This window comes from Cololabis saira, chromosome 15 (genome assembly GCF_033807715.1).
Source record: "Cololabis saira isolate AMF1-May2022 chromosome 15, fColSai1.1, whole genome shotgun sequence".
NCBI classification, from domain to species: domain Eukaryota; kingdom Metazoa; phylum Chordata; class Actinopteri; order Beloniformes; family Belonidae; genus Cololabis; species Cololabis saira.
Window position 1 is genome coordinate 30,277,693 of NC_084601.1, and position 16,497 is coordinate 30,294,189.

The 16,497-nt window shown below is 51.7% G+C and overlaps 2 protein-coding genes across 2 annotated transcripts; both read left to right on the forward strand.

Annotated features, from left to right (window-relative positions):
- Nucleotides 1-575: 575 nt before the first annotated feature.
- On the forward strand, nt 576-8,386 carry tekt2 (tektin 2 (testicular)). The gene is made up of 9 exons (XM_061741338.1): nt 576-731; nt 817-942; nt 3,788-3,993; nt 5,197-5,340; nt 5,419-5,533; nt 6,120-6,227; nt 6,729-6,872; nt 6,938-7,017; nt 7,614-8,386. Exons 1-9 carry the CDS (start codon nt 576-578, stop codon nt 7,849-7,851), a joined length of 1,317 nt encoding a protein of 438 aa, XP_061597322.1. The 3' UTR covers nt 7,852-8,386.
- Nucleotides 8,387-9,276: 890 nt separating this feature from the next.
- si:dkey-211g8.9 (free fatty acid receptor 3) lies at nt 9,277-10,455 on the forward strand. The gene has a single exon (XM_061741589.1). It carries the CDS (start codon nt 9,277-9,279, stop codon nt 10,453-10,455), a length of 1,179 nt encoding a protein of 392 aa, XP_061597573.1.
- Nucleotides 10,456-16,497: the final 6,042 nt, after the last annotated feature.

Sequence of the window (16,497 nt, forward strand, 5' to 3'; positions counted from 1 at the left end):
ATAGTTTAATTTCATTTAGATCTTCATTCCAAGTTTAAAAGTTGAATAAATCCTAAGTGTAGAATACAATAACGTGTTCTTAAAGCCTGTGTTGAAAAAAATAAATTTTCCGATTCTAAATCGATTCTCATATTGATTCCTAAATATCGATTCATATGTCTAAAGATAATTTTTTTTTCATTAGTACATTTTCGCCCGGGGAACTTTAATCCCAGTAGTCACGTTTTAGTCATTCAAGTTATTAGTTCATGGCAAGTGTGTCTGGTAACAGAATAAATTAGACAAGCTAAAATGATTTGTTTACTGCATAAGCTGCTGCAATTTCTTTCTTTTTTTGCACTTTGAATGGACATTGAAAGGCCTATTTGAGTTATTTGTTTATTAGTTATTCCACAATAATTATTGTGAAATTATAATTTCACTAGTTATTTTAAAGTCATAATCCAGGCAACAGCTCAAAAAACATTTTTAATAACACGAACCAACAACAATATCGGATCGAATTGGATCGAATCAAATGGTGATAATCAATTCTTGACATTTGAATCGATACCCAGCCCTAGTGTCCTTGCAGGATGTCAGGCTTCACTCAGAAGCCCGGGCTGCACCACAGCGTGTCTGACTGGCACAGTAACAACCAGCAGCTGTCTGCTGCGGCTCGGCAGGAGCGGCAGGCGGCGAGGGAGGTGAAGCGGGAGGCCCGGTCGCTCCGTGACCTCACCAGCTGCCAGGTGAGCCCCCCTCCCCATCCTGAGGACAGGTGATGTTTGTTGTCCGGGACTTACCTGCCTCCTCTGGTGTTCCCTGCATCTGCAGACGGTGTGGGATGAGAGCGAGACCCGTCGCAGGCTCAGCGACCGCGTCTGGGACGTCACCCGGTGGAAGGAAGCGCTGGAAGCCTGTGCCCAGGAGGTGGACAAGGAGATGGAGGCACTGACTCTGGTGATGTGATCGAAACATTTAGTATAACAGAGATTTAATTCATGGTGTCTGTGTTCTGTAAACCGGTCTGCTCCTTATAGACGATCCTGAGGTTTGAGGTTTTAGAACGTCGTTGTTTGAAAACATGTTTGGGAGTCTGAGGGTCATGTGACTCGTGACTTCAACAGCCAATTTGAAGTCAATTTAAAGTTTATCACTAAATCTGCCTATTACCACCTGAAAAGGATTGCTGGAATTAAGGGGTTTCGGTCTCAAAAACACATGGAAAAACTTATTCATGCAATAATTTTCAGTAGGTTGGATTATTGCAATGGCATCTTTACAGGCCTTAACAAGAAATGATGATGATGAATGAATAGTTTATTTCGGTTACATTACATTATATGCAACTTCACTTGTGTGCATGTAACTGACAAAACGTTATCATACATACCGGTATTTACACTAATCAGTTTCACACAATAAACAATAACACACAAACTCTGTGTAACCGAAAAAAAGAGGAGGCTGAAGCCGAAGCTTATTTTTGCCGATCCTGTACCTTCCAAAAGATAACCCAGTTTATCAGTAATACAAAAGAAAAGAGAATTTACTCTAAATCACTCTGCATCCATCCATCCATCCATCCATCCATCCATCCATCCATCCATCCATCCATCCATCCATCCATCCATCCATCCATCGTCCACCGCTTATCCGTTCCCGGGTTGCGGGGGCAGCAGTCTCAACAGAGATGCCCAGACTTCCTTCACCCCAGACCAGGGGCGCAGATAGGATTTTTGAACTGGGGGGGACCAAGCTGTCAGCAAATGATTCCAACTATTTCGTGTAAATGCATATATATATATATATATATATATATATATATATATATATATATATATATATATATATATATATATATATATATGTATGTATGTGTGTATGTGTACATATATATGTACATATATATATATATATATATATATATATATGTGTGTGTGTGTATGTGTATATGTACTATGTATATGTATGTATAAAAAATTGTTAACAAAAAAAAATATAATAATAGGATATTTCTTTCTGCCACTTTATTGAGGTTTTTGTAGTGAAATGAGGAGGAATCATAGAGATAACTTCTCATTTCAACTAACTGGATCAGCCGTTCCTCATCCATGACTGTTTCCTACAGCGCTTTCAACCGGTGTTCTGAGATTTCTTCCTACCTAAAATTCTTTCCTACTGTAGCCAAAAATTATGATAAATAAAATAAATCAAACCTTCTTGCTGGATGCTGCAGTTAACCTTTGGTGGTCTGTCCATTTCCTGCTCTACCTGTTGATTTCCATCACTGCTTTTGGCACAAAACTGAATAACTTTTCCAGCTGTTTAATACAGCTGGAAAAGCACATTCACTCACGCACAGGCATAAAGACATGCATTTGATTTGTCCCTCAAACGTATATGCATTAAATACTGTCCATACAAAGTATTAAAATACAGGAAACTAACCTTTTCTCTTCCGCGGCGATCAGGTAGCAGGATATTATGGCCTTCTGAAGTCTGAGGTTGCTGCTATACGCATGCGCAGTCAACTCGAGTAGGAAAAAACTATGGGTAGGAAGAAATCTCAGAACACCGGCTTTCAACCAGCTTTCAATGCGAGCGGCAGGAAGAAAATAGAACATTTAAATATCACAATATCAAGCTTGTTTTCTGTTTAGAAAGTACAAACGTAGGAAGATTACAAGTGAAGTAATCACCCATCTTTTACTTGTCTCTTTACTCTTTTAGGAGTTTCTTTCAGGAGTGCACGAGCGGGGAGTGCGGTTAAGGCTGATTTATGGTTCCGCGTAAAATCGACGGCGTACGTGGCGACGCGGCGACGCGCAAGGTTCGGTGCGTGTCGCCGCTTACCCTGCGCCGAAGGGTCTGCGTTGGTGTAACACGGAACCATAAATCAGCCTACAAAGCGAGTTTCAGCTGTCAATCAAAAGAACGTGTGGGGGGGGGGGGGGACATAACGCTTCCAGCGTGGACAGAGAGCGTCCGATGTAACGCAGTGCGCGCTCTCATGCAGTTAGGACAGCCTGTTACATAGGGACAGTGGGTGGGGGGGACGGATCGGGCATCGGGGACCACTATAAATCTGGGGGGGACGGATCGGTTTCATTATAAATCTGGGGGGGACGTGTCCCCCCCGTCCCCAGTGCCATCTGCGCCCATGCCCCAGACACTTCCTCCAGCTCTTCTGGGGGGAGTCCGAGGCGTTCCCAGGCCAGCCGAGAGACATAGTCTCTCCAGCGTGTCCTGGGTCTTCCCCGGGGTCTCCTCCCGGAGGGACATGCCTGGAACACCTCCCTATTTTTCCGTAGCGGTGTATCGCGTCATTCAGGCAGCCAATCAATCAGCACAGTGCCTCATTATCATAGCCCCGCCCACTTAGAATCCCACATAGATAATGAGGTTAGAGAATGGGATGATAAAGACATGGCTCAGAGGCTGAATTTCTAATTTATTTAGCAAAAACAATCAAAAGCTTGTTTTTAAGACATTCAAGGCCTGTTTGAAATAGGTATTAGATTCCATAATAGATCCCCTTTAAAGTAAAAAATACACACTACTTACCCCACTCTCCCCCTACTCTTAAATTAAATACTTACCTGCTGTACTCTACTGCCCTTACTTTTTAACAATTAGTGCTTTTTATTATTTTCCCTCTTTTCTTATCATTTTATTTCATTGTATTTGTTATTTACTGTTTCATTGTATCTTTCTGCTTTTAATGTTGATATAAAGCACTTTGAATTACCTTGTGTTGAATTGTGCTCTACAAATAAACTTGCCTTGCCTTGCGTGTTGACAGTCCAAACAGCAGAGCGAGGAGGCCTTGGCCGCGACCTCCGTGGACCTGGAGGTCACCGCCGAGTGCCTGGCGCTGAGGGAGGGGCGGCGAGAGCTCGAGCTGGTCGCCGACCGCGTGGAGGAGGAGCTGAAGACGGAGGCGGCACTGATCCAGAGAGTCCGGCAGGACCTGCAGCGCCACATCGACCGGGCCTTCGAGCAGCTGTGGTGAGGTCCGGCGCCGGGCTGCAGCTCGCCGCCCGCCTCAGCCGCCTGAGTGTTATTATGTTATGAATTTCGGCTTGTATACACTTTTTACAAAACAAGATGAAAAGGTAAAAAAAAAAGAAACATTTCTTTTGCCGAAAAGGTGTAGTAGGCCGAAGCCGTAGCTTATAGTGCCTACCCTTTTTTTTCTTATGATCAGCTTAAATATGAGACATTAACATTACTCCGTGGAAACAAACAATACATAAAAAAGACAAAAATAAGTAAGACAAAATATAAAATTGACGTTTCACATTCTAGAATGTTTTTGATAGTATACTTTATATTTATAGTGTTTTATATTTATTTACAGTATTTTCTATTTAAACATTTCCTTAAAGGAGCTTGAGGCCGGATTGTGGCAAGATTTATGAAAAAAATCCGTATACATTTTAAGTTTTCTAGTAATAATGTCAGATGAAGCGTTCCAAACCCAAAAGAATGAGCACTCTAGTGTATCTCTCCTTTGCCTTGAACAGGCTGTGTGCTGCAAAATGTGCTGCAATTCGGTCCCGAATTTCCCGCGCTGGGCTGCGGATGTGACGTCACATGACGCTGCATGCACGTTCTCCCCGTTCTCCCGTGCCGGCTTCACTGTTGACTGCAGTACCCCCAACGGCCGTCGTGGTGAAGGGTGGCGCTAGAGAGTCTCATTTCTTAAAAGGAGCCTCATGCTCCTTTAAACTTGAAGATAGAACTACACATTTTTAGGTTGTTATTACAACTATTCCAAATTTCTCACAGTTTTCTGCTCTACTATATCATGGAATTTTGAAGTATTATATTTAAAGGAGCTTGAGGCAGGATTTATGAAAAAAATTCATATACGTTTTAAGTTTTCTATTAATAAAGTCAGATGAAGCGTTCCAAACCAAAAAGAATGAGCCCTCTAGTGTATCTCTCCGTTGCCTTGAACAGGCTGTGTGCTGCAAAATGTGCTGCAATTCCGGGCCGGAATTTCCCGCGCTGTCCTGCGGATGTGACGTCACATGACGCTGCATGCGCGTTCTCCCTGTTCTCCCGTGCAGGCTTCGCTGTTGGCTGCAGTACCCCCGACGGCCGTCGTGGCGAAGGGTGGCGCTATTGAGTCTCATTTCTTAAAAGGAGCCTCATGCTCCTTTAATAAAGAGATTATTTGTTGGTTGACCGTCTGTCTTCCCTCAGCATCCTGCAGGAGGCCCGGCACCAGCTCACCGCCGACCTGCAGAACAAGATGGAGGCCCTGGACATCGACCTGTCCTGCCTGTCTCTCACCACCCAGTCGCCTCAGATCTCCCTGAAGACCGACCCGACCCGGATCCCACCCGGGTAACGATGGGACCGCTGCAGGTGAAGCTGCACATTGGGGTTTAACGTCACTGACCTGAGGACTGGTTCTCCATGCAGCTCCTCCACGCCGCAGGAGTGGGTCCAGTTCAGCCAGCGCAACGCCACCGTCTCCCAGGAGGCCGTGCAGGCGTCCCAGCAGCTGAGGGAGGACATGAGTCTCAGCAGAGCCCAGGTGGGACGGATGCAGCCCAGTATGTAGGACCACCTGTAGACAGGTGTTCTGGTCCTCATGGACACGTGTCTACCTGTAGACAGGTGTCCTGGTCCTCATAAACCTGTGTCCACCTTGGATCCAACAGTGGAGTCCTCTGTAGTTCTCTGTAAATCTGTAATTCTTGTTTTCGGGGGGGAACAGACCTCCCAACAGACTCTGACAGGCTTGAAAACGAAAAAATCAACTTTCTTTATTCAGAGTTTTCACTTGACAGGCCTTTTTTTTAAAATCAAAACAGAGAATAAAACATCCTCCTTCTTGCAATATAAGCGTCAGAGGCAACAGACTTGTAGTTTACTTGGTTTACGGTAGCTGGAAACCTCCAAACAGGAACATTACCCAGCAGCCCAAAATCAGAGCAGGGTTTGGCTGAACTTCTTTCAATTTGTCTGAATGTTGACAATTTGTATCTCCAAAGATGAAAGTCCCACTTATGTTTCAAATCAATCAGCCCTCACTGGTTTCTCTTTGAGTTCTGGCTCTTTGAGTCAGACGGAGGATGTCCCATGTTGGACATTAAATCTGTCTCTTGTCACTCTTGTAGCTGCAGAACGAGATGGAGACTCAGCACAGAGCCACCGGCTTTGCTCTCCGCAAACGCAGCCACCACGAAGAGCAGGCGGCACGGGAACTGCAGTGGCAGATAAAAAAGGTCCAGCAGCTCCACACAATTCATTTAGAGCAGGAGCCTGTAAGGATGAAGTTTCCTGTTTCCAATTGTTTCCGACTATTTCTGTCTGTTTCTGACTGTTTGACTGTCTCCGACTTTTCCGATTGTTTCTAACTCTTCCCGACTGTTTCTGACTGTCTCCCGACTGTTTTCCCACTGTTTTCTGACTGTTTCCGACTGTTGTATGACCATTTTGACTGTTTGAATGTTTTTGACTGTGCCTGACTGTTTTCTGATGGTTTCTGACTGTTTCTGACTTTTTTATGACAGTTTCTGACTGTTTTTGACTGTTGCCAGACTGTTTCTGACTGTTTTCGACTGTTGCTTGACTGTTTCCGACGGTCTCCGACTGCTTTCTGACTGTTTCCCACTGTTTTGTGACTGTTTCCAACTGTTGCCTGACTTTTCCGACTGTTTCCGGCTGTTTCTGACTGTTTTCCGACTGTTTTATGACTGTTTGCGACTGCTTCTGCATCTCTGCAGACCGAGGATGAAATGGCAGAGATGGAGAGCGACATCCACAACCTGGACGCAGATTTCCAGGCCAAGGCCGCCTGCCTGAAGCTGGCCCACACCCGGCTGGAGACCAGGACCCGCAGAGCCGGCGCCGACCTGTGCAGGGACCAGGTGTGTAGAGTTCACTGTTGCCGCGGCGACCGGACAGACAGGTGGATAACGTCCTTCTCATGCAGGTGCAGCACGGCCTCGTTGCTGAGGTCCAACAGCTGGAGGCCACGAGCCTGAATCTGAAGCTGCAGCTGTCCCAGAATCAGTGAGCCCCTGCTCTTCCTCACTCCCTGCTCTTCCTCAGTCTCCCCTGCCTGCCTGCCTGCCTGCCTTCCTTCCTTCCTTCCTTCCTTCCTTCCTTCCTTCCTTCCTTCCTTCCTTCCTTCCTTCCTTCCTTCCTTCCTTCCTTCCTTCCTTCCTTCCTTCCTTCCTTCCTTCCTTCCTTCCTTCCTTCCTTCCTTCCTTCCTTCCTTCCTTCCTTCCTTCCTTCCTTCCTTCCTTCCTTCCTTCCTTCCTGGCTCATTTCCTTCCTTCCTTCCTTCCTTCCTTCCTTCCTTCCTTCCTTCCTTCCTTCCTTCCTTCCTTCCTTCCTTCCTTCCTTCCTTCCTTCCTTCCTTCCTTCCTTCCTTCCTTCCTTCCTTCCTTCCTTCCTTCCTTCCTTCCTTCCTTCCTTCCTTCCTTCCTTCCTTCCTTCGTTCCTTCTAAATGTGCAGTATTGTTATCGGGCCATAATATTAAACTTGTGTATATATTTATGTGTATGTCTGCCATTTTTTTATATTTCTATGCTGTGATCCTCTCAAACGGCTCGTTTCTCATCTGGTGTCCTCCTCTCCTCCTCTCCTCCTCTCCTCCTCTCAGAGGATCTCTTCAGAGGATGGCGCTTCATCGCTCTCGCTTGCTGCAGGATCTCTCCAGGAAACAGGAAGCACTGTCTCTGGAAGAGCGAAGCCTTGCTGTCCGGACCCGCCTCACGCCAGCCTCCGGAACCGCCTCCGGATCTGCCTCCGGAACCGCCTACGGACCCGCCGCCAGAACCGGCCCACTGCTGCTCATGAACTCCAGTGGGCGGAGCCATGGCAACCTGCTGGCTCAGTGAGAGGATGGTCCGGCGCTGGTGAGAGGAAGTGATCTGGTCCCTCTCATAAACCCCCCCCCCCCCCGACCTGGATGGACCCGTCTGTTGTTTCTGTTCTTTAATTAAATATTTATTCAGTCCCACTATAAACACGTGTTTTTGTTAAATTCCCACGTAAAAGCGCTCGTCATGTCTTATCGACCTTTGTGTTAATGGCCTTGTTTGGCTCCGTCCTGTTGGATCAGCTGACATCCGGAGTATAAAGGTGGCAATCAAGACCTGAACTTTGGCTCTGGTCCTGATAAAGATGGGATGGACCCGGTTTCTAGGACTACGGAGCTCCCCGGACCCGCTTCGTTAGTAGGAACTAGATCGGCTCAGTTCTGCTCGGTTTTATTGGTACCTGAAGGCCGGTCCCAGTAGATCGGTCCCAGGAGGCCGGTCCTAGGAGACCTGTCCCACCGATCCCGGAAGACCGGTCGCAGGAGATTCAGGAGGCGGTCCCAGGTCACTATCAGGGACAAAATGAGTGTTTAATTACGATAATGTTGGTGACTACAAAACAGGAACAAACACCGAGCTGCCGACGTGCCGCTAGAAAAACAAAAAACAACTGGCAGGTTTAGTCGCTCCAAACGCTCCGCAAACATTCGTCCCATCATCCACTTCTCCAGGATGTCGCGCTAGACTGGAGTCTTTTTATTTATTATTTTTAAAAGATAATAACTTGTTGGTGTCTCAATAAAACAACTTTGAAACAGTCAGAGTTTCCAGTTTCTTCCAGACCCACCTCCTCAAACTCCTTCTGGACCATAAAACTGTCCAGAGCCACAAACAAGTCCTTCCCCCCCTCCCTCGCCGCCCCGACCATCAACCCCAGCGTTTATGACTTTACGGCCCTCCAGCTCACTTACCCGGCCTGCGCTTCCTGACAGCTCCGATTATTCTGAATCATTTCCCCTCAGGGCCCAGATGCTACCTGTCTGCCGCGTCCGCTGAGAGGGTCATTAAGCCGCGCCGGTGCCGCAGGCCGCCGCCCGCTTACGCCTGAGCGGGCGCCTTTGCTTATCTGCGTCCCTGCCGTGATGGCGTGGGCACCTCGCCCCCTGCGCGCCCACAGCCTGGCCGCCGCCCCCTTTTCCCCTCCTGTCAGCTGCGGCAGAGACATTGCCGAGCCTCCGACGATGGAGGCAGTGCTGGCGGTCTGAGCCCGAGGTGAGAGGACGCCACGGCGACCAGAGGACGACCAGAGAACGACCAGAGAAAAATCAGAGGACGACCATAGGACGGTCAGAGGACGCCACGGCGACTAGAGGGCGACCAGAGGACGACTAAAGAACGACCGGAGGACGCCACGGCAACTAGAGGACGCCACAGCGGCCGGAGGACAACCAGAGGACGACCAAAAGACGAACAGAGGACACCACGGCAACCAGACGACCCGAGATGGAGCTGTCGGGGGTGGACTACGTGGCGCTCACCGTCTACTGCTTCACCTTCCTGCTGGGTTTCCCCGCCAACCTGCTGGTGCTGCTGGTTTACGTGCGCAAGGCGCGCCGGCATGGCGCCACGCCCAACGTGGTCTACGCCCTCAACCTGTGCCTGGCCAACCTGGCGCTGGTGGCCTGGCTGCCCATCAAGGCGCTGGAGATGGGGCTGCAGGACTGGAGGCTGCCGCCGCTCGTCTGCCCCATCTACAGCTTCTTCCTGTACGCCTCCGTCTACGGCAGCTGCCTCTTCCTGACCGCCGTCACCGTCGGCCGCTACCTCAGCATCGCCTTCCCCATCGTGTACAAGCGCTACCGCCGCGCGCGCCTGTCCTGCTACGTGTGCGTGGGCCTGTGGGTGCTGGTCATGGCGCACCTGAGCATCAGCCTGGCCACCGAGGGCGGCGCCCACTTCGTGGGCGTGAAGGACGACGCGTCGGTGTGCTACGACCACTTCAACGCGTCGCAGCTGCGGGTGCTGCTGCCGCTGCGGCTGGAGATGTCGGTGGTGCTGTTCCTGCTGCCGCTCGCCATCACCAGCTTCTGCACGCTGCGCTGCGTGGCGCTGGTGTGGCGCTCCAACTTGCGGCCCATGGGCAAGCGGCGTGTGCTGGCGGTGGCGCTGTCCACGCTGGCCGTGTTCGTGGTGTGCTACGCGCCCTACAATGCATCGCACATCGTGGGCTTCGTGCAGGCCAAGAACGTGGAGTGGCGCTCGTACGCCATGCTAACTAGCACCTGCAACGTGTTCCTGGAGCCCGTCGTCATGCTGATGCTGTCGCCCGCCGTGTCCCGCGGCATCCTGGGAAAAGTGTGCGGCCGGCAGAGCCACTTCAGGCGCAGCGACGCGTCTCGGGGGAAACTCAGCAATGCGCCGTCAGAGAGGAGCCGGAAGGGAGAGGGGGGCGGTCCGGGAGACGGTCCGGGTTCAGGTCTGGGGTTCGGTCCAGGGTCTGGCCTGGGGGCCCGTCCTTGGTCCGGTCTGGGGGCCGGTCCAGAAGCCGATTCGGGGTCCGGTCCTGGGTCCAGTCCTGGGTCTGGCCTGGGGTCCGGTCCAGAGGCCGATTCGGGGTCTGGTCCAGGGTCCAGTCCTGGGTCTGGTCCGAGAGCCAGTCCCGATTCAGGTCCAGAGGTGTGAAGAGGAACCAGCCCTCCTTCCTGAGTGCAGAAACCTTTGACCCCGAAGACGAACCAGCAGCCCGTCGTTACCGCGGCAGACGAGCCGCGACCCCGACCCGAACCCGGCGGCGCTGAAAGCTGCAGTTCCTCCACCAACCACCAGGACCCGGGACGCGGGTCCACAACCTCCAGGTAGTCTCAGTTTGGTTCCGAAGATTTTAGTAAAATGATACAAAAAGTTGCAAATTTATGGTTAATTAGGGGCGTGGCTTTTTTGAGTGACAGCTAGCTAAACATTTTGGGTAAATTGGACATCTGGACTGAGTAAAGAGCCAGGAGGCCGTCGCCCGTCTTATTGAGGTCGTAGCTCCGTCGGTCCTTTGATCCAAACCACCAGAATGACCATAAGCTAACGCTAGATAGAACCCCAGTTAACCTGAACTAGAACAGCTAGCTGGTGTTGACGGAGTTAAGTCGGATGTTCGTCCCGCCCTTGTTCAGATCAGATGTGAGTGACATCACTGAGGGTTTGTCCAGTTCTTCTTACACAGTCTGTGTGCAACAGGGGTTGATGGGACTTTTTTTGAATCTCAAGTTCTCGAGGAAAGAAGATGCCAGAACGTCTGAACACTTGAAGCGCTGATGACTCGCATTAACTTTATAAGACGCTTCTCTTGAAGCCAGTTTTCCTGACTGTTGAATATTTGCGCTGAAACAGGAGCCTGTTGTCGTCGACGAGGATCTGAACTCTGATGGATTAATGTCTCTGGGACACGAGTCTCTGCAGCAGCTCTGAGCTCTGAGCCAGACGAGCGCTCGCTGATAAATGGCTCCATCTGCTGTTTCTGAAGATGTGTCGGTGTTAGAGTTCCCACAGGTGAACAAGCTTCATCAGCGGTCAATCGGACCCTCGAACCCTCCCAGTCGCAGATTCACCAGAACGTTGAACCATTCACCCCAAAGCAGAAACCTGAGGTTTCTGGAGGTCTGTTTCCTCTCCTAATAAAGTCTGATGTTCACTGGCATTGTGTGGTCTCTCTTTTAGGAACAAACCTGCACCGGTGACCCCGGGGGTCTCAGATGGTTTTGGGTGGATCTCAGGTGGTCTCAGGTGGTCTCAGGTGGTCTCAGGTGGTCTCAGGTGGGTCTCAGGTGGTCTCAGATGGTTTTGGGTGGGTCTCAGGTGGTCTCAGGTGGTCTCAGGTGGTCTCAGGTGGGTCTCAGGTGGTCTCAGATGGTTTTGGGTGGGTCTCAGGTGGTCTCAGGTGGTCTCAGGTGGGTTTCAGGTGAGTCTCAGGTGCGTCTCAGGTGAGTTTCAGGTGCGTCTCAGGTGAGTTTCAGGTGCGTCTCAGGTGAGTTTCAGGTGGGTCTCAGGTGGTCTCAGGTGGGTTTACGAGTAAATCGTGTTTTATCCACTGCTCTGGTCCCCCACGTGGGTGCGTACTTATGATTGGCTGGAACAAAGGAAGACATCTGATTGGTTGCAGATCCTTCCGTGTTAAAAAAAACATTTGTGGATCGAGTCACGTCAGGAGAGTCTCAAAACTCACACACAAATCCAGCGCAGCTCACAGACAAAAAAACATTTGTAAATCAGGTTATATTTGTGTGTGCATCAAAAATACATTTGTATATCTTGTCCTACGCACGTGTGAATTGTCCTGTGCACGTGTGAAACGGTGTGTGTATTTGCAAATCGGTCTGTGCATTTGTAAAACTTGTCCTGTGCATTTGTCAATTATGAGACTGTTCTAGCTCCATATTCTCAGGTGGTCTCAGGTGGGTCTCAGGTGGGTCTCAGGTGGGTCTCAGGTGGTCTCGGGTGGTCTAGGGTGGGTCTCAGGTGGTCTCAGGTGGGTTTCAGGTGGTCTCAGGTGAGTTTCAGGTGGGTTTCAGGTGGGTTTCAGGTGGATTTCAGGTGGTCTCAGGTGGTCTCAGGTGGGTTTCAGGTGGGTTTCAGGTGGTCTCAGGTGGGTCTCAGGTGGTTTCAGGTGGTCTCGGGTTGTCTCAGGTGAGTCTCAGGTGAGTCTCAGGTGAGTCTCAGGTGGTTTCAGGTGGGTCTCAGGTGAGTCTCAGGTGGTTTCAGGTGGGTTTCAGGTGGTCTCAGGTGGGTCTCAGGTGAGTCTCAGGTGGTTTCAGGTGGGTCTCAGGTGAGTCTCAGGTGGTTTCAGGTGGGTTTCAGGTGGTCTCAGGTGGGTCTCAGGTGGTTTCAGGTGGTCTCAGGTGGTCTCAGGTGGGTCTCAGGTGGGTCTCAGGTGGTTTCAGGTGGGTCTCAGGTGGGTCTCAGGTGGTCTTGGGTGGGTCTCAGGTGGGTTTCAGGTGGTCTTGGGTGGTCTCAGGTGGTCTCAGGTGGTTTCAGGTGGGTCTCAGGTGGGTCTCAGGTGGTCTTGGGTGGGTCTCAGGTGGGTTTCAGGTGGTCTAAGGTGGTCTTGGGTGGGTCTCAGGTGGTCTCAGGTGGTCTTGGGTGGGTCTCAGGTGGGTTTCAGGTGGTCTTGGGTGGTCTCAGGTGGTCTCAGGTGGTCTCGGGTTGTCTCAGGTGGTCTCAGGTGGGTTTCAGGTGGTTTCAGGTGGGTCTCAGGTGGGTCTCAGGTGGTCTCAGGTGGTCTCAGGTGGGTTTCAGGTGGGTCTCAGGTGGTTTCAGGTGGTCTCAGGTGGTCTCAGGTGGTCTCAGGTAGGTCTAAGGTGGTCTTGGGTGGGTCTCAGGTGGTCTCAGGTGGGTCTCAAGTGAGTTTCAGGTGGGTTTCAGGTGGGTCTCAGGTGGTTTCAGGTGGTCTTAGGTGGTCTCAGGTGGTTTCAGGTGGGTCTCAGGTGGGTCTCAGGTGAGTTTCAGGTGGGTTTCAGGTGGGTTTCAGGTGGGTTTCAGGTGGGTCTCAGGTGGTCTCAGGTGGGTCTCAGGTGGGTCTCAGGTGGTTTCAGGTGGGTCTCAGGTGGTCTCAGGTGAGTTTCAGGTGGGTTTCAGGTGGTCTCAGGTGGTCTCAGGTGGTCTCAGGTGGGTTTCAGGTGGTCTCAGGTGGTCTCAGGTGGTCTCAGGTGGGTCTCAGGTGGGTCTCAGGTGGGTCTCAGGTGGTTTCAGGTGGTCTCAGGTGAGTTTCAGGTGGTTTCAGGTGGGTCTCAGGTGGGTCTCAGGTGAGTTTCAGGTGGGTTTCAGGTGGGTCTCAGGTGGGTCTCAGGTGGTCTCAGGTGGGTCTCAAGTGAGTTTCAGGTGGGTTTCAGGTGGGTCTCAGGTGGTTTCAGGTGGTCTCAGGTGAGTTTCAGGTGGTTTCAGGTGGGTCTCAGGTGGGTCTCAGGTGAGTTTCAGGTGGGTTTCAGGTGGGTTTCAGGTGGGTTTCAGGTGGGTCTCAGGTGGTCTCAGGTGGGTCTCAGGTGAGTTTCAGGTGGGTTTCAGGTGGGTCTCAGGTGGGTCTCAGGTGGGTCTCAGGTGGTCTCAGGTGGGTCTCAAGTGGTCTCAGGTGGGTCTCAGGTGGGTTTCAGGTGGTCTCAGGTGGTTTCAGGTGGTCTCAGGTGGTCTCAGGTGGTCTCAGGTGGGTTTCAGGTGGTCTCAGGTGGTCTCAGGTGGTCTCAGGTGGGTCTCAGGTGGGTCTCAGGTGGGTCTCAGGTGGTTTCAGGTGGTTTCAGGTGGTCTCAGGTGAGTTTCAGGTGGTTTCAGGTGGGTCTCAGGTGGGTCTCAGGTGAGTTTCAGGTGGGTTTCAGGTGGGTCTCAGGTGGGTCTCAGGTGGGTCTCAGGTGGTCTCAGGTGGGTCTCAAGTGAGTTTCAGGTGGGTTTCAGGTGGGTCTCAGGTGGTTTCAGGTGGTCTTAGGTGGTCTCAGGTGGTTTCAGGTGGGTCTCAGGTGGGTCTCAGGTGAGTTTCAGGTGGGTTTCAGGTGGGTTTCAGGTGGGTTTCAGGTGGGTCTCAGGTGGTCTCAGGTGGGTCTCAGGTGGGTCTCAGGTGGTTTCAGGTGGGTCTCAGGTGGTCTCAGGTGAGTTTCAGGTGGGTTTCAGGTGGTCTCAGGTGGTCTCAGGTGGTCTCAGGTGGGTTTCAGGTGGTCTCAGGTGGTCTCAGGTGGTCTCAGGTGGGTCTCAGGTGGGTCTCAGGTGGGTCTCAGGTGGTTTCAGGTGGTTTCAGGTGGTCTCAGGTGAGTTTCAGGTGGTTTCAGGTGGGTCTCAGGTGGGTCTCAGGTGAGTTTCAGGTGGGTTTCAGGTGGGTTTCAGGTGGGTCTCAGGTGGGTCTCAGGTGGTCTCAGGTGGGTCTCAAGTGAGTTTCAGGTGGGTTTCAGGTGGGTCTCAGGTGGTTTCAGGTGGTCTCAGGTGAGTTTCAGGTGGTTTCAGGTGGGTCTCAGGTGGGTCTCAGGTGAGTTTCAGGTGGGTTTCAGGTGGGTTTCAGGTGGGTTTCAGGTGGGTCTCAGGTGGTCTCAGGTGGGTCTCAGGTGAGTTTCAGGTGGGTTTCAGGTGGGTCTCAGGTGGGTCTCAGGTGGGTCTCAGGTGGTCTCAGGTGGGTCTCAAGTGGTCTCAGGTGGGTCTCAGGTGGGTTTCAGGTGGTCTCAGGTGGTTTCAGGTGGTCTCAGGTGGGTCTCAGGTGGTCTCAGGTGAGTTTCAGGTGGTTTCAGGTGGGTCTTAGGTGGGTCTCAGGTGGTCTCAGGTGGGTCTCAGGTGGGTTTCAGGTGGTCTCAGGTAGGTCTCAGGTGGTCTCAGGTGGGTCTTAGGTGGGTCTCAGGTGGTCTCAGGTGGGTCTCAGGTGGGTCTCAGGTGGTCTCAGGTGGGTCTCAGGTGGGAATCAGGTGGGTTTCAGGTGGTCTCAGGTGGTCTCAGGTGGTTTCAGGTGGGTCTCAGGTGGTTTCAGGTGGTCTCAGGTGGTTTCAGGTGGTTTCAGGTGGGTTTCAGGTGGTTTCAGGTGGTCTCAGGTGGTCTCAGGTGGTTTCAGGTGGGTCTCAGGTGGTTTCAGGTGGTCTCAGGTGGTTTCAGGTGGTTTCAGGTGGGTTTCAGGTGGTCTCAGGTGGTCTCAGGTGGTTTCAGGTGGTCTCAGGTGGTTTCAGGTGGGTCTCAGGTGGTTTCAGGTGGTCTCAGGTGGTTTCAGGTGGTTTCAGGTGGGTTTCAGGTGGTCTCAGGTGGTCTCAGGTGGTTTCAGGTGGTCTCAGGTGGGTCTCGAGTGGGTCTCAGGTGGTCTCAGGTGGGTCTCAGGTGGGTCTCAGGTGGTCTTGGGTGGTTTCAGGTGGGTTTCAGGTGGGTTTCAGGTGGGTCTCAGGTGGGTCTCAGGTGGGTCTCAGGTGGTCTCAGGTGGTTTCAGGTGGTCTCAGGTGGTCTCAGGTGGGTCTCAGGTTGGTTTCAGGTGGGTCTCAGGTGAGTCTCAGGTGGGTCTCAGGTTGGTCTCAGGTGGATCTCAGGTTGGTCTCAGGTGGATCTCAGGTGGTTTCAGGTGGTCTCAGGTGGTCTCAGGTGGGTTTCAGGTGGTCTCAGGTGGTCTCAGGTGGTCTCAGGTGGGTCTCAGGTGGGTCTCAGGTGGGTCTCAGGTGGTTTCAGGTGGTTTCAGGTGGTCTCAGGTGAGTTTCAGGTGGTTTCAGGTGGGTCTCAGGTGGGTCTCAGGTGAGTTTCAGGTGGGTTTCAGGTGGGTTTCAGGTGGGTCTCAGGTGGGTCTCAGGTGGTCTCAGGTGGGTCTCAAGTGAGTTTCAGGTGGGTTTCAGGTGGGTCTCAGGTGGTTTCAGGTGGTCTCAGGTGAGTTTCAGGTGGTTTCAGGTGGGTCTCAGGTGGGTCTCAGGTGAGTTTCAGGTGGGTTTCAGGTGGGTTTCAGGTGGGTTTCAGGTGGGTCTCAGGTGGTCTCAGGTGGGTCTCAGGTGAGTTTCAGGTGGGTTTCAGGTGGGTCTCAGGTGGGTCTCAGGTGGGTCTCAGGTGGTCTCAGGTGGGTCTCAAGTGGTCTCAGGTGGGTCTCAGGTGGGTTTCAGGTGGTCTCAGGTGGTTTCAGGTGGTCTCAGGTGGGTCTCAGGTGGTCTCAGGTGAGTTTCAGGTGGTTTCAGGTGGGTCTTAGGTGGGTCTCAGGTGGTCTCAGGTGGGTCTCAGGTGGGTTTCAGGTGGTCTCAGGTAGGTCTCAGG

What these genes read in the sequence shown, in the direction of transcription:
- si:dkey-211g8.9 (XM_061741589.1), top strand. Translation starts at nt 9,277, where the DNA reads ATGGAGCTGTCGGGGGTGGACTACGTGGCGCTCACCGTCTACTGCTTC.
- tekt2 (XM_061741338.1), top strand. Translation starts at nt 576, where the DNA reads ATGTCAGGCTTCACTCAGAAGCCCGGGCTGCACCACAGCGTGTCTGAC. An exon ending in AGATGGAGGCACTGACTCTG is followed by an intron (nt 943 to 3,787) that starts GTGATGTGATCG and finishes GCGTGTTGACAG; the next exon opens with TCCAAACAGCAGAGCGAGGA. An exon ending in TGCAGTGGCAGATAAAAAAG is followed by an intron (nt 6,228 to 6,728) that starts GTCCAGCAGCTC and finishes GCATCTCTGCAG; the next exon opens with ACCGAGGATGAAATGGCAGA.